General features: G+C 48.5%; 8 protein-coding genes across 8 annotated transcripts, besides 1 other annotated feature; 4 read left to right on the top strand and 4 right to left on the bottom strand.

Annotated features, from left to right (window-relative positions):
- Positions 1-18162: part of a sequence feature (contig 1.10 1..175166(-1)) that runs on past both edges of the window.
- facB (C6 transcription factor FacB/Cat8) lies at positions 629-3634 on the bottom strand (the record flags this gene model as incomplete). The annotated part of the gene is made up of 5 exons (XM_653201.2): positions 629-1982; positions 2033-2390; positions 2443-2723; positions 2778-3091; positions 3151-3634. The coding sequence occupies 5 exons, from the start codon at positions 3632-3634 to the stop codon at positions 816-818; spliced, it is 2604 nt and encodes an 867-aa protein (XP_658293.1). The 3' UTR covers positions 629-815.
- Positions 6001-7656, bottom strand: ANIA_00690 (SET domain-containing protein; the record flags this gene model as incomplete). The annotated part of the gene is made up of 4 exons (XM_653202.1): positions 6001-6084; positions 6149-6734; positions 6790-7271; positions 7366-7656. 4 exons carry the CDS (start codon positions 7654-7656, stop codon positions 6001-6003), a joined length of 1443 nt encoding a protein of 480 aa, XP_658294.1.
- On the top strand, positions 8009-8531 carry ANIA_00691 (uncharacterized protein). Its single transcript, XM_653203.2, has 2 exons — positions 8009-8446; positions 8507-8531. The coding sequence occupies exons 1-2, from the start codon at positions 8048-8050 to the stop codon at positions 8516-8518; spliced, it is 411 nt and encodes a 136-aa protein (XP_658295.1). The 5' UTR covers positions 8009-8047; the 3' UTR covers positions 8519-8531.
- On the bottom strand, positions 8707-10555 carry ANIA_00692 (Ygr210 GTPase family protein; the record flags this gene model as incomplete). Its single annotated transcript, XM_050613338.1, has 10 exons — positions 8707-8733; positions 8789-8909; positions 8962-9141; positions 9190-9395; positions 9445-9656; positions 9712-9743; positions 9797-9890; positions 9947-10215; positions 10403-10464; positions 10520-10555. The coding sequence occupies 10 exons, from the start codon at positions 10553-10555 to the stop codon at positions 8707-8709; spliced, it is 1239 nt and encodes a 412-aa protein (XP_050469163.1).
- Positions 11379-11988, top strand: ANIA_00693 (uncharacterized protein). Its single transcript, XM_653205.2, has 2 exons — positions 11379-11560; positions 11611-11988. Exons 1-2 carry the CDS (start codon positions 11447-11449, stop codon positions 11905-11907), a joined length of 411 nt encoding a protein of 136 aa, XP_658297.2. The 5' UTR covers positions 11379-11446; the 3' UTR covers positions 11908-11988.
- ANIA_00694 (uncharacterized protein) lies at positions 12707-13602 on the top strand. Its single transcript, XM_653206.2, has one exon. It carries the CDS (start codon positions 12780-12782, stop codon positions 13515-13517), a length of 738 nt encoding a protein of 245 aa, XP_658298.1. The 5' UTR covers positions 12707-12779; the 3' UTR covers positions 13518-13602.
- ANIA_00695 (uncharacterized protein) lies at positions 13791-14884 on the bottom strand. The gene is made up of 2 exons (XM_653207.2): positions 14537-14884; positions 13791-14406 (listed from the first exon to the last, which is right to left on the bottom strand). Exons 1-2 carry the CDS (start codon positions 14826-14828, stop codon positions 14024-14026), a joined length of 675 nt encoding a protein of 224 aa, XP_658299.1. The 5' UTR covers positions 14829-14884; the 3' UTR covers positions 13791-14023.
- On the top strand, positions 15246-17581 carry ANIA_00696 (coiled-coil domain-containing protein MAD1; the record flags this gene model as incomplete). Its single annotated transcript, XM_050613336.1, has 3 exons — positions 15246-15304; positions 15497-15535; positions 15679-17581. The coding sequence occupies 3 exons, from the start codon at positions 15246-15248 to the stop codon at positions 17579-17581; spliced, it is 2001 nt and encodes a 666-aa protein (XP_050469162.1).

The following is an 18162-nucleotide window of genomic DNA, read 5'->3' as shown; positions in this document are numbered from 1 at the left end:
AACCGAGCATCTGGACAAATCCATCAATATTCAAAACGCTGGCCGGACGGCTCGGCTAGATAGAAGGTACCTGATTTCGCAGCATTGTTTCTTGGTATGGGTCATTTGCCGGTTAGCATTTAACCGAAATATGGATGTGCTAGAATATAGTCTAACGCACAAAGTGTGTAAGTATTTACATACCTTGTATATCCGCGCAGCGTCGTTGTTTTCCAACGCTCCGACTCGGTTCCCTGGATCTGAATTTCTAGTCACATCAACATCAACCAATTACTTGGCTAGATCGTAAATTCGTGAACCTTTCTGTATAGTTCGTTCCTGGACCGTAATAGGCCGCCAATCAGAAAGCTACCGGTGTTACCACTGACACCAGACTGATTAAACTCAATCTTCTATTTAGTTAGCTTAATCAACGAGGTGGATTACAGCATCGATGAAACCGGCACGTCTCAGAGCCTATGGTATAGCTAGGGTAGCGTTTGGCTATAAGAGATCGAGATCGAGAACTTGTGTACTATATGGCGCACGGCTTCCGTGTTTTTGGTAGGTCGATATAGGACACTCTTAATTTTGATTATATATAGTAGACCCCATATCGTTATACATCAATAAACATAACACGGGAATACGTAGGTGTGTTTAAAAACCTGGAGAAGACAGACAGACAGACTCCTATCCAACCAGGTATCATAATGCAAGAGCAAACCATAAACCAAAACTAAAAAACTGATCGTTCGCTGAACAAAAAACCAACCAGCATGGTACCCGGAAGAAACTCCAGTACACCGATAAAAGAGCGCTTGAAAACGGAAAATCTAGACGGCCAGCCGTCGATCCCAACCGTTGACCAGCCCAAATTCTTCAATATCGTCGTCTCCAGCAGGGATAATAACGCCTTGAAGTGGATCCAAGAGGCTACCCGGCCTATCCTCCATCGGAAAAGGCATAGTACTTGGAAGTGACAAGCTGTGGTCTCTGCTTCCCAGACTCCCGTCCGAATAGACACTCTGTGCTGCAAGTTCTGGAGGTTGAGCCATATCGCTACTGCTAGTGGCAGACCAAGCCTCCGGAGACAGGCCTTGCAATTCATCGCTTGAAGTTAAAGAAGGCGGCAGGCCGGGTCCTTGTTTGTGCATGTACTCAGCAGTCAAAGACGCAAAAGGGCCGTGATCTTCGCCGCATTCTTTGCCACCATAGATTCCTGTGAATATATTCGAGTAGCCTTGATCCATATCGCTCACCACGAACTCCCAGTCCGAGACCGTTAGATTTCCTGATGGTGGAGCTGGATGGTCCGTCGGTACCGAGCAGGACATGGACGGATTGCCTTCATACCCCATAGGGTGGTTGTAAACGTTCTTGCTCATCGGGGCATGGTGCGGGAAGTCGTTGGGAGGTAGGCTAGCCCAACTAGGAGAACGTAATTGGCGCTCCGCTAAACCAGGGCTCGAACCAGAAAAGGTGTTTCTGCGTGACAGAGGCTCCGGTTTTGGCTGAGATTGACCCGGGCTAGTGCTGCCGATCAAGCGCGCCTTCCATGCCTCCAGCTGTCTCCTCGGAGACTTCAAGGGTTTTTGGGCGGGTGGGCTCATTTGTTGAGGGTTGGTGGTCGTTGGTCGTTTGGTATCTAATGAAACGAGGGCACCGGCTAGAGCACTGAACTCGGTCGCAGCCACGGATGATTCAGACTCAAGCTGATCAATAACGCCTGTAAGCACCTTTTGACTTTCTTTGACAAGTTTGCTATCACGCTTCAGGCCGACATTTTGCCAGAGAAGCCCAAGCCCTGCGGAGCTGATGAGCTCTCTTCGGTTGATGCTAAGAGAGAGACATAGGCGCCTCTCGTCAAGCAGTTGGAGAATTTGGATGATATGCTTGCCGGAATCCGCAATCGCAAGGACTGAAGGTGAACGAACGTGATCGTCACCAAAGCAGACGGCAGGACGGTGGATGAGAGAACGAATGAAATAATACATCACAGACTTTAAGCATGTTAGTAGTGGAATTGCAACAGAACAGGTCATGCACTTACCAAAAGTGGAGACCGACTGCTAATGACGTTGGTGCTCGGCTTATCCTGTGTGAACTCCAAGTGAAGATGAGCGGGTAGGCTCTTGACCCATTTATCGAGCTGTTCCGTAACGAAACGCATTTTTGACAATGGGATTTCGTATGCACCGTCAGACGGGTAGATATTCTCCAACGTGCTGTTCAGAACTCTAGATGCGGAAAACAGGGCGAGGGCGCTGGAGATACGTGTGGACTCGCCGGGCAAGGTGGGCAAGAAACCGGTTTCCGTCACGTTCTCATCATCGATATCTTCGGGATACTCAGTCTGGATGTGCTCTTCGCGAAGAAGAACAGGAAGACCAGTCAAAGAAGCGCAAAGACTAGAACCAATTAGGAATGATTTCAATTTACGCATCGAGAATGGATACGAACCGATCCAGAACATATTGGCACCAAAAAACTTTCTTCCTGGTCTCAGCAAGAAGAGCGTTCGATGAGAAAGCCTTCTGACTCTTCTGCAGTTTCAATTGGTGGCAGACGCCAACAGCTACACCACGATAGCGCAGAACATTTGTGTAGTCACCCTTGGTCAAGCAATACATTTGTGCCAACACGTAACACTGCAAGGTTGGGATAGAAATGTCGGCATGTAACGACTCAAGAATAGAAGACCAATTCTCCTCAAAGAGGGTAGGGTCCTGGTTGGTTCTCGACTACAGCGAGAAATCAGTATTGAACTTTGCAGCAGTAATCCAGGTCAAACTTACAATAGCGCCGAGTGCAGCAACAGCAAAGATCAGATTCAGCTGGGCCATCTCATGTTTGTTGCCTTGAATGTGTTCGGAATTGGAAAGGTATTGCTCGTATGCCTTGAGGATGGTAGGTCGGTGGACAACCGGGTAAAGAGGTGCCCATTCTTGAAAGAAAATGTTGATAAGCTGATCCGATACAAGCCGAGGCGTTGTTTTCAGAGGCTGGTCGAGACGAGAAGGAGTAATAGGAGTAGGAGAAGCAGACAAAGCTTTAGTGGAAGTTTCTGGAGCTAGCCGGCCTTGGTCTGCAAGCATGTTGGTGAAGACAGCTTGACTCTTGTCAGCAACGAATCAAAAGATCCCAGTACATGAAGGTAAGGCGCCATACCAGCAAAGCCACGGGTGTTCGAAACCCCGGACTCCTCTGTGCTGCTCAAAGCAACCGGATCCGGAACATGAACGGCTCCCTCACTGGGGGTAGGCACACTCGTTGGAGCAGCCGGGGGAGGCTGAGTCGGAGAGTGCACAGCAGCAGGAGTCTTCTGCTGTGAAGGTGAGGAGAAAGAGTGTATCCGAGAGAGCACATCAATCTTCTCATCCTTCTCATCCAGGAGACTCTTAAGTTCCCTGACCTCAGCTTCTAGTGTCCGTACTCGTTCTTCCAGAGACTCTGTGTATCCACGGGGAAACGCTCGTCGACTGAGTTTATCGCTGGTTTTGCACTCGAAGCCGACGTTGGCACATTGTGTGCAGCATGGGCGAATACCGTCGCAGCGGATCTTTTTGCTTCGACACCGGTCACAGGCTTGGGCAATACGACTCTGCGTGTTATTGCCGACCTTGATCACTTTCATGGGGAGAATTCCTGGCATCTTGAATGTGTGTAGGGCGCGCCTAGCGCCGACCCGGGCTAATTATGGCACTGGATCGTAATAAGAAAATCGTCTGTCGAGATACCACTGGAGTCGAAGAATGGAGTATATATTCAGGGGCAGTGAATCGAGATACCCATGTATAAGTTTGAAGGTGACGACGCAGAGAGGAGAGTTGTTTTTGATCGCGAAGGGGGGGGAGTGGAGAGTTGTAGAAGGGATGATGCAGAAAGAACAACGGGAGAATCCAAGATTAGAGCGAAGTGTGAAGGTGAGGGTCACAGACAGGCCGGATCGCAGCCTTGAATAGCGGGAGGGATCGGCCGCGTATCATGTAATAAGTAATACGGACGGTGCGGATGCGGGTGACGACGGGGGAGTTGCCATGTGGGTTAGGATCAACTTCGAAAGCCAGTGAAATTGCTTCCTTTACAGGGCATTCGTATGCTCAGGCGACGGTCCTTCCATTACCGCATTATTAATTACTAGCGCAATATCAACTTGGATTGTTCGATACTAGTTTATTTCTATATTCTCTGTTATGGGAAATGCCGGATATTGGGTCTGTATGAGCTCACTTAACGAAGTTGACACCCATCGCAGGGCAAATAAGAGTAAGGTCCATCACCCTGCGAAGCCTGATGGTGGCAAGGTGCTCGTGTTAGCTTGTCTTAGTACCACGGGTCGAGAGCTATAAGGGATGTCCAGATCCCGGGTCGCGGCTGATATTCAGGCTGTAAATGCCGATAGCGGAGTATTGCCATATTTTCCTTGATCAGAACAAAGCGTAATATAGTTGTATGGATTACGGAGAAGCCGTAAAAACATGCTGTCATGATCTCCTTTTTACAGTCACTAACCCGTTGGGCAATCGGACGTTTAGACCGCTGTCTAACTTTCCGAGACTGCCCTAGTGCTAATTCTAAGGCTGGGTAATGAGGATCGAAGGCTAGCGCGACTGTGCCCTCCCTGCTTCTCCTAACCCTTTACTTCTATTTTGAACGTGGCGAAGGAGAATAAAAGCTCCGCATGAGGCGACGGCGATAAAATCGTCATGGTTGTCGTTACAATCTTTTTGGCAACTCCATTGCACGATTCCACTACATTTCGACCAAGTTAGCAGATATACCAAGCCGCCAGGTTGAAATAGTGTGTTCTACTGAAGTGAGGTCGGGCATTCTTCCAACAAAATCCCGTTTTTAGCTAGTTTCCTTTCCCCCGGAATCGGCGTTAATCGGAGCCGCATGACATGAGATTATATTATCAAGGCGCAGTGCTGGTCGCTGCATCGCAAATTTACTCTAAAGTATAACAGTCGCAGATGTTGTGAACGTTGAACTTGCCACTGGTCTTCCCCGGCTGTTCGTGCCTAGATTCTGGAGTACTCCGTACAGCTGGAGTAAAGCGCGGGGGATCTCTTGGTTTGAGCTGTGGGCCAGATCCAGCTGCGTTGGAGTCAGGGATACGTATGTAGTATGCTCTGTCACAGAACATTCCATGCGCCACCAAAATCGTGCCATATTGTCTACCATAATATTGACAATAATTCTACGTTTTGGCACCCTGGGAGAAGTATGCTGTGTATTGGCGTTACAGCCATGCTTCCCCCCCGTACTGGGTCTGCTCATTTTCCAAGAAAATTCCGAGTCCTGACCGAGAAATCCCAGCCGCGGGATCTTGGCCTCCCAATTCTACGGTGACTATGGGGCCGCAGATGCCGGGTCGGCCAACCATACCAAATTGATCGCATATCTTGTTGATCATATCGAAAATGCACTTGCAAGATCCTTGGACCTTCTTTAACTTCTACCGGACGTTAATCAACTGCCCCACTGTCACAGACAATGATTTCAGAGGGAACCCCGAGTGATCCCCGGTCCCCGACCAGACTCCAGACCCCAGAAACGTTCATGGCTCTGGAGTGACTGAGCAGTAGTGGGTTCCGACATTGTGGGTTGCCCCTGGCTTCCAGTAATTCGAATCTGGTTCCGCCAACCTTCTATTGTAACTCCTACGTATTCTGGCTGGCTGAAATTGGTTCGAAGTATGTTCCGGTCATGGAGACATCATTAACCCCAGATTGACTGTGTCTATGGCCGCAAGCTGTTCCGCCTATCACACTTCAAAGTGAAAGACAACGAGAAATATGTGGTGATCATCACGTCATAAAGTTGATCCGTGGGGATTTTCGGGATTCTAGGTCCTAATTCAGAAAGCGATTAGGCGGACCCCCTTTTTGCAAAGTTTGAAGTCTGTCACGCTTGCATAAAACTTCTTAACTACACTTTTGCGCACGCCATATCAGTGAACGGTGCTGGAGATATCTCGGTGATATAGTCGATTTCGTGGCTGAACGGATGGGCAGGTCATGAAAAGTCGTCTTCAACCTCTACAGACTGCTGTTGAGAGAGGTAGGCTCTGACCGCCTCGCTCATCATCAATTGATCTCTCTAGAGAAACGAATGAAGTCAGTATTTATAACCATAATTGCCCATAGGCTACTGTCCTACGCACCTGTTTTTCCAAATCATTTATGGCAGTTTCCAGCAACCGTCCCTCCAATTCCCGCAGTTTCATGGCGGTGTTAAACACTTCAGGGCGGAAAATCGCAAGCGTATCATCACGCTGTTGAAGATCTGAAACCATCCTTTCGGTTGTCTGCAGCATAAAGAATTGGGTTTCTAGCCGTTCGAGAACGAGCACGACTGCGCGAAGCTGGAAGATATCCCACAATGGTTCTGCACTTAGAATATCTTTGAGGTGATTAGGAGTCTTTATTTCTTGCGTCTTCCATGTCACCGTCAGCTCTTTCGAACCATCGTTTTTCTGCAATACGGCAAAACCAAGCCCATCTTCTTCGTTCACACAGGCCCACCAGACAATCGGACTCTCCCAGTAAGTTCGGGTTCCGTCGGAATCTGTAGGTTTTGAGGAAATGCAAAGTCCAGGCGTTTCTCTGCAGAATGCGGTTTTAGCCAGTCTCAGTGGATCGTCTTCCGGGATATCCAGGTCTAAGACCATTTGCTTAGCATCGCTTCTCTCTGAATCAAGAAAACCATATGAGAAGACCATCTCGGAAGCCGCTTTATCCTGACCGTATCTTCACGCCCATGGTATTAATACTTGATTTTCTGGATGTATGAGAAGCGACTTACGAGATAGTAACTTCCTCATCCAAGCGCAAGTTCTTCCGCGGACGCAGCTGAAGTATGGCATCTCCATTATCATCCTTCTCATACAGGGCATTCACAGTCGAATCAGACGCATGATTGGCCATATCAATGCAAGGGACCATTGCATGCCCATACCCTGGTAGATCCAGCACGCGTGACCGAAAAACAGCGTCAAGATACTTCCAGTCCTCGAGAGTGACACTATCTTCATCCCACCAAAGTTCCCGGCACCATTCGATAGCCTCAGTGGTCTCGCGAAGATGCTCTAATTCCTTTTCCAGTGCTTTAATCTTTGCCTCGTAGGCCAGCCTCAATGACGTCCCGCGTAGCAGCTCCAGCTCTTCCATTGTCCAGAAGGTAGGTAATGTTATAAAGGACGGCAGGAACTTGACGTATTCAGACCAAGCATTGGATGCGCCGATTTTATGTTTCTGTCCAGCAAGGTCCGGAGATGAATGCGAGATCTGGATAAGCAAAAAAACTAATATCGCGCCTCTAGCTGTCTACAATTGTCAGCTACAGACTTTCATGGGGTAATACGTGTGGAGTAGGCCATACCTTCCCGAAGTCCCCGACCGCTTCCAGTACCTCGTGAAGGTGTCGATCATACTTGGCCCGTTCCTGAACCGTCTCCAAGGAAAGGATCATGTCAGAAGGTACCTTGATTAGAACATCATTTTCTGACGGCTCTTCATTCCCAGACTGCTTCCTTTCTGTCGCAACGATCGCGCCGCCCTTGTCTGTCCCATCCTCTGCTCGTAGCTTCCGGAAAGTAACCCCGCGGATGGCGACGTTATAAAGACGCGCAAAGGGTATGAGCGCGTCTATAGACAAGTACCCTCGCTTCATAATAGTGTAGATAGTTTAGCATTCAGTTTACTGAAGAACTATCTATCGGCGGGGCTGTAAATGATCTTCCGGCGTTGAACTGCAGACAGTTGTTGATGCTAGGTTTCATCCCTCACATGCCGGCCATGCTCTCCATACTTGATCTCCGTTATCGATAAGGAGCTAGCGCAACCCTAAGCCCTGTCTCTTTTCTTCCGTTTTGGTACCGTGACAAGCATCATGTCGACGTCACGTTGAATCCAACCCACGGTGTTGGATTCCAGTGCACGGGGCGAAGGAGTCTACGTTGGTATATAGAGCACAGGCTGCCGCCTGTACTGAAGCATTGATTTTTTCCAAAACTTTTCTATCAAATTAGGAACAAACAATATTATCTAAAATAATCACCAATATGTCTGTAAATCGTACCGCCCGTATCCTACATTCGGCCTCATGCATCTCTTTCTATGGCAAACGCTCGATTCTGTCATGGAGTGGACAGCCCGCTATCATTCCTACCTCCTCAGGTGTGCAAGCTCGCCATAACAGCGGCATATTCCAGGATTGGAAGGGCTCAGGGGCAGAAAAATCCACAACCCACCGCGTCCAGAAGGAGAACGACAATACAGACCCGGAGACGATAGCGGCGAACCGGACAATGCAGGATAGAGAAGAAAACTTTGGCGTGGGGAACAGAGGCGAGTCTGATGCTGCGACAGAGCGAGGAGGGGCCAAGAATGCAGAGAAAGTTAAGAAGGACCATCCCAAGGCGACTGAGCCGGTTATTGGTATGAATGATGAAAGAGCAGAGGTAAGCCAGGTGTTGCAAAGTACTGATATTTTGGCCAATGATTCTGACTGTTCGTTACAGAAGGGAGTTTGATTCGGGGTCAAAGGTTGACATCCACGCTTGAAATGAAATATTTAGAGTGGCGACGTGATTCATTTCTTGTGTACATCTATGATTCTGCAACGCCTCTATAGCAATTCGCGTGTGCCTGGCTGCTCCCATGTTGTGTTATCGGTATATGCGTATTTGATAAAATAAATCTATTACTGTGCACTTGCTTCCTATCGACCAGGCTTGAACGAAAGTACCTGTATAACGAATTAATTAAGTGATTAGAGCATACTCAGAGAAGAAGACACTTACATCATGCTTCCCAACTGCCACAATCTCATCTTCTGACACGCGGACACCTCCAACGCCTTCAATATAAGATATGGGTACATCGCCCATGACCTTACGCGCAACATCACCCACAGTGCTATTCCTGGTCCAGATGTCAGACAGATGGGAAAACCTCGAAGTATAGAATTACTCACTTCTTTACAAGGACACAATCTCGAAATGCCGCAGTACCAGTCCCAGAGGAAAAGGTGTGTAAATTTCGTACCGGGAAGACTGGTACAAGCCCTAAGACCTCGGCGGCCCGCGAAAGACATTGCACAACACCTGTAGAGCCAAAGCGATAAAGTACCATATCTTTCAAGTTCTCCACGCGACTGATTCGACGTTAGTAAGACTCTATGCAGGCGGCAGCTGTCTCATACGTTTTCAGCTTTTCGTCCATCTCCCGGAGGCCTCCCCCGTCCGGATCTCCATCTGCAATGAGGTCTTCCCTTGTATCTAAGAATTCACTGCCCTCAGTGTATTTGATATAGTTTTGTTTGGCAAGTCTTCGAAGAAAAACTTCAGATATGGCGGAACAGAGGACGATTCTCTGAGGATCCTGCATCTTGGCGATCTTACTGATGTTCTATAAATAGTCGGTTAGCAATGATATAACAGCAGAAGAAAAATCTCACCTTGTCTGCATCAGGGTGATCAATTTTATTTAGGGCGAATACCGTCGGGAACTTCTCGTCAATAAATGCTTGCACGACTTGCTCTACGGTCTCATCTGACCATTCTTCGAGTGGTTCTTTCAACGCTAACCGGTCCAGACATCGTGCAACGGTTGATGGTGTACTTCCATATCCGGAAAATTGGTTTTGTAACGTCTCCATCGCGGTTGCCTCTGATGTTTGAGTCAACAATCAATCGCAATGGTATCAAAGATGTCGCCCACTCACTTATGGCCATATGTCTGCGCTTGATAGAGCCCCTAAGTAAATTAGCGTGGTGTGCAGTTGTGGCATAAGTAGGCTGGTGCCGTACCATTTCTGCATCAAATTTCCCAGCACCCACCGCACGATCTCTGACCTCAGCCACTCAATATCTTGAGAAGGATCATATCCTCGTGTAGACTTTCCTACACTCCAGTGCGTCAATAAACTACTCGACTATACAGAAATTCGTGCCACCGACCTTCTGCGTCCGTTGTTCCACTAACATCGACAACGTGGATTAGCGCGTCTGCCTGGCGCAGATCGTCCAAGAACTTATTCCCCAAGCCACGGCCCTGATGCGCCCCTGGAACTAGACCAGCAACATCCAGAAGCTCGATGGGAACCGAGCGCTTCCCATCGGTACAAGCACCGTAGTTTGGCTTGCATTTATCTGCCACACCGTACCGTTTACAAGCACAGTCTATTTGGAGATAGCCAATGGCTCGTTGTGGATCAATAGTAGTAAATCTGGGGTTCTGAGATCAGTACCATGTATAAGTAAGCCTCGTAAGTTTTCTGTTGCAGGCAAAGACGTCTCGAAGAGAAGGTATGCGGAGGACGGTTTTAGCAGAACTCACGGGAAGTTTCCTAACCAATGAAAGCTCAGTTAGTATATGGAAGCCAATGGTACCCTGCATCCTGCGCGCAATAGAACATACCGACTTTCGAAGAAGCATCTGTCAAGCTATTCAATGTAGTCGATTTTCCACTGGACGGCTGTAGCCCTCAGCTTGATTAGCGGGTGCTTGTCGAAGTTGGGGGATAGACGAACCTTCCCAACCAAACCAATCAGCGGATCCCTCGGCATGGTCGCAGATGTGGATAGAATACAGAGTTCCCAGAGAATCAATTCACGAGATTCAGAGCAGAAGATTCAGCAAATCAAGTACAGCAAGAAATTGTGCAGCGGGGAAGATCAAAATTATGCCACATTGGATTAGAAGGCGGTATGCTGCATAGATGTGCTTATCTGCTCACGTGCTGAACGTTCGCAACAATCTTAGGCTGGTCTGTATTCGATCACCCGGAGAATGTCCTCTATTGCTCTATAGAGACGAGTGCTGCTGCATTTGACGATGTGCTTTGCATACGTATAACTACTGAGAGTTTCGATATTGTTTCCCACAATGCGTGCTACTCAGCACAACCAGAGTAGACGGAAGGATTATGTCAAAATACATCCGATAGCAGCAATCGCGCGCGGGGCAAAGCCATCTGGGCCATAACCCATGTGGCTGGAGACTCATCGGATACTCAGCTGCTGGTAGGAGTTTGTTTGAAAGTATCAAGGTCATGATAGTCAGGGCGCTGTCAGGTTCAGTTGTGCCGCATGACGTATAGCCACCAGCTTCCTATCCACCTGAGTGGAACATGATGACCCTGAGGAGGCTGGGTTGCAGTGCTACGGAGTACTTAGCACTGTTCCCATGGGAATTTGATATTGAACATTCCTTTGACTTGCAGTAATCCACGTACGTTACTCCTATGTTGCCCCACCGTCGCCTTGACCGCGGACATCGCCATAACGTCATCATGATTCATGCCAATGGATGCAGGCATACTCCCTTCTTATAAGATCAAGTAGACCACTACATCTTTGTTTCTTGTAGAATCATCGAAACATTCCCAAGTACCAACAAACCATTAACCTAACACCACAACTCTATCTCTGCATTCAACGAAACATATCTCTATCACAATGTCTGACAGCACCTTCCACACCACCATTCAGGACATTCGCAAGCCAGAGTCTCACGCTTCCCATGCTGCTAAGGGCAACACTCCTAAGGATTCTAATGTCTCCGCAATGAAGGTAAGCTTTCGTCCATGATACACGATCAAGTGAATGCTAACATCGTGCAGTCCATTATCGACCAGAACACAGACAAGCAAGCCGACATCGAAAAGACCAAGGCCAACCTGCCATTACCAGACCAGCCCCCTGTCGCTAGTGACTGGAATTCCGCCGATCAGCGAGCTGTCAATGTTGGTTCCGGCGGTATCGAAGGACCCATCTCAGGCGAGAACAACTCTGCTCTCCGAGGTCCAGCCACAGCCTCAAGCAGTGCTCGCGAGGTCGGAGAGGAGACGCACAGGAACACACAGCCAACTAGCAATGTTGGTCGGGGAGACCTCCCTGCCGATGCTCAGGCTCGGTAACCCATGATTCTCATTGTTTGCAGCATAGCGATGTGATACGAACAAAACGAAGACATAATGATGATTTCTCCATGATCTCCTTCTATACATGCTATAATGTAAAATTATGTAGCTTTTCATCTAAAGGCTGTCAGCGATAGATACAATAATTCTCGAAGCTTGCCATACCGTTTCCCGGGCCCAAAAATCTCTCAAGACACGCCTAAGCTTAGAATAAATGCCGAACCATCCTAATTTCTCTTTAGTAAGGAGATGGGTCAAATATGGACTAGGATAGTAATGACTATTAGATCTGGTGCTATTTCGTAATTTGAGGACTGAATATATCCTCATGCTCGATCCTGCTGCGAAAACTAAGGACAAATAACCAAATCACAGTTAATAGCATTACCCTACTGCAATAAATTCAAGTGAACAGTTTTTCGTATGATGTCCATGCTCATACCTTCGTTTGATTGAGTCTAGACACCTGCTTGTTAGACTATCCGATGTTTAAAAGGTGACGTCAAGCACGTCAATCACCCCAGCATAATTGCATCAAAGTTCACCACTCAGATTCAGTCAATACCCACAGGTTCGCTTTACATCGTGCCGGTAAGATGCGTCACAACCACTGCAGCTGGGCCATATCGAAAGGTCTACCAGTGGCCCTCATTGACGTACCTGTTGTTTGCTGATCCATGAGCAGCCCTAGTCCGCCTGTCAGCATGACATCACAACAAGCAAGCAAGCCTATATAGAACCGTCCGTTGTAAGCCTTAACGTCTATATAACTGCATTGTAAACTAACGCCAAGCACAAAAATATTCGACTCGCAACCACATCGCATCAACTTTTCAAATAACTACAACACGCATCATCATCACATCACAATGGATCTCCAAGGCAACCCTATCCCCTCTGGCCAGCGCGGTGTTAAGAACACCACCGACCCCTTGTCCAACCGCCCCATCAACGAGCCTTCTGGCCCTGTCTTGAAAGACTCACTCGCCGCTGAATCGGTCAGCCATGGCGGCTCATTCAATGAAAACCGCAACGCCCAACCTATTGGAGCAACATCTCAAAACACCACCACAAACACTACCGACACATCGGCAGCCACAAAGCTTCCTTCAGCTTCTAACGCCCGTGAGCGCGAAGAACCCCACGGCTCCCAGCGATATCCTGACGCCCTCGGCGGCCAGGCAGAGTTCCCCGGCGCTCACGTCCCAGAAACTGGATACGTTGGCGGCTCAACCGCGGCGAAGAAGGACTTAGGCATTAACAAACCCGTTTACCCTGCTTCTGAGAAGATCGACCACCAGGGCCAGTCACGGACTCAGGCCCCTGCTAGCGGAAGCGGATACCAGACTCGAAGCGCAACTGCTGCGCAGAAGAAGCAGAACGACTCGTCCGCCACTGCTGGTCAGGGCGGCGAGTTCCCCAGCGACCCCAAGTACAACGCCAGCTTCAACTCTGAGATTGGCTCTCAGGACGACCCCGGTCGATTGGCTGAACAAAAATTCCAGCGACGTCAGGCCGAGACAGTGGCAGCCGCTGCTGCGCCGGCTCAGAAGGGTACTGGTGACCAAACCTGGTATCAACCCTTAAACGCAGACCAGCGTGCTTAAAATTTAAATTTACCTCTTATTGTTCTTGATGAACCATGCCATGTACATTAGATGAAACGAGATGAATCCAAAATTCAAAATGGGCCTTAATTCAAGCATTGAACTTTGCCTTCCCAATTCAACTGTAATATGAATAATCATGTAAAAACACTTAGAATGAGATTGTGCTTTGTTGCACCGCTGAAAAGCTCGTCGAGTACAGCGCACTGGAACCCGCGAGCTGTTTGCAGAGCAATGTCAGTTTATGAGGGAGTGTAATCAGCATCATGCCGTGCTATTCAATACTTCCTGCCTTTTCGTACACCAATCAAGAACGCCGAATTTTGCAACAGATAATCATCAAGATTAACCCAGAAAAACACGACCGAATGCCAGACCCCAAAGACATGCGCTGTCTTGTCAAACAAAGCGGAACTGTACAGTCGTGGAAGATGGCAAGACGCATAAATAAGCCGTAGAATTAAAAAGAACAGAAAATAAGAAAGGTGCTAGACGTCCAGCTGGCACTATAGGTTCACCTGCGTGAGTTCCTTCTGAGCGAGCTTGACCAGCTCCTCATAAACCTTGCTGAAGTCCTCGTCATCATCATTGGCATCCTTCTTCTTGCCCTTGGCCGCGGATTTTGGCACAACCATTGCAACACTTGTGGGACGCTTCGTAGCAGCAGCGTTACCGAGTTCTGCTCGGGATGTGACGAAGACATACGGGATGCCGTGGTCTTCACAGAGAACGGGAATGTGGGAAATGACGTCCATAGGCGAGATATCGGCAGCGAGAATGACAACTCCATTAGGAATGGCGACGGTTTCATTAGGAGCCGGAACGGGAGACTTCCTGAGGGCCTTGACAACCTCCTTCACACCGCGCTTAAGGCATTTGTTGACCGCAGCTGTAGAACCGCAGGTTAGCACGGTGAAAGATCATAGGTTCACTTGGAATGTAATGGGTTGCATTGGACGTAGTCCGTAAAGGTGCAAGATCAAATCAACAAGCGCAACCACTGAAGCTAGGGAGCTTACCCTTCTTCACACTCTTGAGGGCCTTCTTGGCTGCCTTGTCCTCCAGCAGTGGTTTGGCAAACGGTACGAGCGCACCGACGGGGCGGGCTTCGACTTCACCGGTCGCATCGGCACCATTGACGGGAACAGTTGAGGGAGTCTCGGCTTCAAGTCCCTTCAATACTGCATCGGCCAGAGCAGTCTTATCTTTCTTATCCTTCTTGTCCTTCTTGCTCTTGTGCACACCGTCCTTCTCTGACCGCTTCTCCTTCTTCTCGTGCTTCTCCTTTCTCTCAGACTTGTCCTTGGCCATTGTCGTTATTTATGCCGCTCGATGAACCGATCAGTGATTCTGGGTATGTGAATGGGGTAGGCGCAAAGAGGTGTAGCTGTTGGAAAAAGGAACCGAGAATAGACAAAATTCGAGATTTTTTATTTTCGCGCTAGTCCGACCTGGGAATGCAAGCTCTTGCGGGCGAGGGCGGTGATTGTGCTGATGACTCAGCTGCTGGACCGGGGAGTCTTCCCAAAACAATGAAGCTCGTCCTTTCGATGCCAACGTTTGTGGCTTGATTGTTTCTTGTCGGTTACTCGCAGCTTTGCTGATTATATTTGAGCGTATATGCCGCACGTATCTATGTGATTAGGGAGTAACTGGGTTGCTGCGCGATTCATTGGCTCCCACTGCAGTTGTATGTTGCGACTCCGTAACAAAGACCGGAGTTCCATCATGGACCTGAAGCTGACTTGCCCAGATGAGTTTCAGGAGGAGCTCAGTACCTTCAATAGGTTCGCCGATTAGGGACACCTCACCCTTGGTCATTCCACCTGCCCCGAGCATTTTGCGACAACATATCCGATCCTCTGGTCCTCCGAAACCTGGTACGTTGGCGTTTCGATGACGGCGCATTGTTCGAAGTTGACGGACTTTATTTAGATTCGGAAAAGGATGAACTGCGAGTCCAGGTGAATACACTAAAGTATGAGCTGGAGAATTCCAAGCAAGAACGCGAGTTGTTGGTTCTACGCCATGAGAAAGAGCTTCGGGAATTGCAATTAAGAGCAGACGCGGACTTTCGGAAAGCACAGGCAAGTCATCTTTTAAACTGCTACTTTTCAGCTACCGGCTCTAACTAGTCGCCACAGGCTGCCGAATCGTCTAGTAATCGTGCCAATCACAAGACTGAAGCTCTTGCGAAAGAGCTGAGAGAAGCTCAAGAAAATGGGCTCAGCACAAAAGTTGAGCTCGAGCGTAAAGTTCGCAGCCTCCAAGATCATAACCAAAGTTTGAAGGAAGAACTAGAGGACAAGCATAAACAGCTTCTCGACCAGGAAAGACAGTCGAAGTATCAGATTAATGAGTTGGAAACTATTCGGTCATCTCTCCAGAAAACACTGGAGGATCTGCACCGAGATCTCGAAAATGCCAAAAACGAGAAACAAACGGCACAAGATAAGCTTCGTGAGCGGGAGTCGGACATTGCCGGTTTAGAAGCGGAGAATATTCGACTCAAAGCCGAAGGGAATGATGCGGAAACGTTTGCTGTTCTTAAAAGGGAGCTGTCTGACCAAGTTAACCATATGAGGGCCCTGGAAACTACAAACCGAGAACAAAACGCAGAATTACGGCGCCTACGCAAGGTACAGCGGAACGTTGAAGTAGTCGAAGAGCAGAAGAAGTCACTGGAGAACCAGTTACAGCTTATGAAGGGAGTTGAAGCTGAGCTAGAGACTGTCCAGATTCAGAAGCAAGTCCTTGAAGACGAGCGGCAAACGTGGTCCAGCCTGTTACAGGATAGCGACCTCTTTTCGGAATACGACTCACCGGAAGCTGTCGTAAAGGCTCTTTTAAAGGAGCAGATCGAGAAAGCTAGCGCCATTGACAGACTCGGAAGCGTTGAAGCACAATTCTTGGAGAAAGATGAGCTCATAAAAAGCCTGGAAAGTGAGCGATCTAACCTGAAATTAGAGATGGAGAAGCTTCGTGCTGCCTCAGCAGCAGCTGGTGGGCCCATGGCAGAGAGTCGTGCAAGAGCTCGACTTGAGCGACAGCGGGCGCTTGCGCAGAAAGAAGTGGAATATCTCCGCGCTCAGTTGAAAACATTTGATACAGAGGAGGAAACCCTGAACGCCGAGCAAGGCCAGTTTGACGCCCAGAAAGCCGAGCAAATAGTCAATCTCGAAAAAATGATTGATGAGTACCGACAGGAACTCGCAAGGGCCCATGACGAACTTTCCAAGCGCGAGGCCTCTCAGCAAGAAGAAACTACTCAACCTAGAGGAACAAAACGTCCTCTTTCACCTGCCGAAAGTGACACAGAGAACGAACGGCTTTCAGTGCTCCTTCGAAAGAACAGAAAGCTCCAAGAGTCCCTCTCCAAAACCGAACAAGCCATGACCCTCCTACGCAAGGAATACGAAGCCACCAAATCTCAACTCAAATCCCTCAAAGCAAAATCCCGCACCCGCATCCTTGAACTTCGCGACAACCCAACCTCGCAGGCCGAAAACCTGAAACTCTCAACTATCACCACGCTCAAGAACGAAAACCGCGACCTCCTGGCCCAACTCCGCGGCCACCACGAATCCGTTAAAACCGTTCCCATCACCACCCTTGAAAGCATGAAGCTTCAAGTTCAAGACATGGAGCGCGTCGTCGCAGACAAGGAAAAGCGCATGCGCCGCCTGAAAGAAATCTGGACCGCCAAGTCCTCGGAATTCCGCGAGGCAGTCGCCTCCCTGTTGGGCTACAAACTCGACTTTCTCCCTAACGGCCGCGTCCGCGTCACATCCATGTTCCATCTCTCCTCCGCCTATAGGCACGGCGAGGGTAATGCATCAGATGCACGTGGACCGGGGAGCATGGGCAACGGCGAGGAGAACTCAATTATCTTCGATGGTGAGAACGGCACGATGAAGATCTCGGGGGGGCCGAACAGTCTGTTTGCGATGGAGATCAAGCACCTGATCAAGTTTTGGGTTGAGGAGAGGAAAGATATTCCTTGCTTCCTGGCTGCGATGACGTTGGACTTTTACGATAAGACGACCAGGGCGGCTCGAATGTAGTTCTCTTTTTTTTTTAACACTTTTTTTTTATTTTGAGCAGTAAAGCTTATCTTGCATTGCCCGTCTCTTCCTTTTGTTTATATGATACGCTTTTGAATTGGAACGATGATATATATCCCCGTCCCAGAAACAATTCTCATCCCATTTCTTGATGCTTTGTTACCGAGCAAACCAGCTTGGTAGCTTCGATTACACTGGGGCATTTGGCAATAATACATATGCGATGAGAGTCATGCAGTGAAAAGTAGTATTGTTGGGGCCTCGAATGGCGTACTCATTCTGGCAAGTATATATATTCCTTCTGCCGAGGGATATAAAACAGCACAGTCCAAAGTCAACAAAAAGCACCATGGCAAGTTATTTACAGACCAGCATCCACAATACTCACTATACGCGACCCTAATGATAATGAGAAGGCAAAAATTACAAGGAAAACCAAGACAGAGGAAACAGGATGCCAAGTGTACGAGACTGCATCCGAATAGACAAACACTATGTAGAAGGAGATATAACGCACAAAAAAAGAGAGCTAAAGAAGACTGTTGATGCAGGGGCATGGGATGGTCGTACAGTGATCAGTC

Source organism: Aspergillus nidulans, chromosome VIII, assembly GCF_000011425.1.
Source record: "Aspergillus nidulans FGSC A4 chromosome VIII".
Classification (NCBI taxonomy): domain Eukaryota; kingdom Fungi; phylum Ascomycota; class Eurotiomycetes; order Eurotiales; family Aspergillaceae; genus Aspergillus; species Aspergillus nidulans.
The sequence above is the reverse complement of the archived record's forward strand: the minus strand, read 5'-3'. Positions and strand labels throughout refer to the sequence as shown.

Excerpts from the sequence above, each read along its gene's own strand:
- ANIA_00691 (XM_653203.2), top strand. The coding sequence starts at position 8,048 with ATGTCTGTAAATCGTACCGCCCGTATCCTACATTCGGCCTCATGCATC.
- ANIA_00693 (XM_653205.2), top strand. The coding sequence starts at position 11,447 with ATGTCTGACAGCACCTTCCACACCACCATTCAGGACATTCGCAAGCCA. Across the intron at positions 11,561-11,610 it reads CTAATGTCTCCGCAATGAAG|TCCATTATCGACCAGAACAC; the intron begins GTAAGCTTTCGT and ends AACATCGTGCAG.
- ANIA_00694 (XM_653206.2), top strand. The coding sequence starts at position 12,780 with ATGGATCTCCAAGGCAACCCTATCCCCTCTGGCCAGCGCGGTGTTAAG.
- ANIA_00695 (XM_653207.2), bottom strand. The coding sequence starts at position 14,828 with ATGGCCAAGGACAAGTCTGAGAGAAAGGAGAAGCACGAGAAGAAGGAG. Across the intron at positions 14,407-14,536 it reads CCTCAAGAGTGTGAAGAAGG|CTGCGGTCAACAAATGCCTT; the intron begins GTAAGCTCCCTA and ends GCGGTTCTACAG.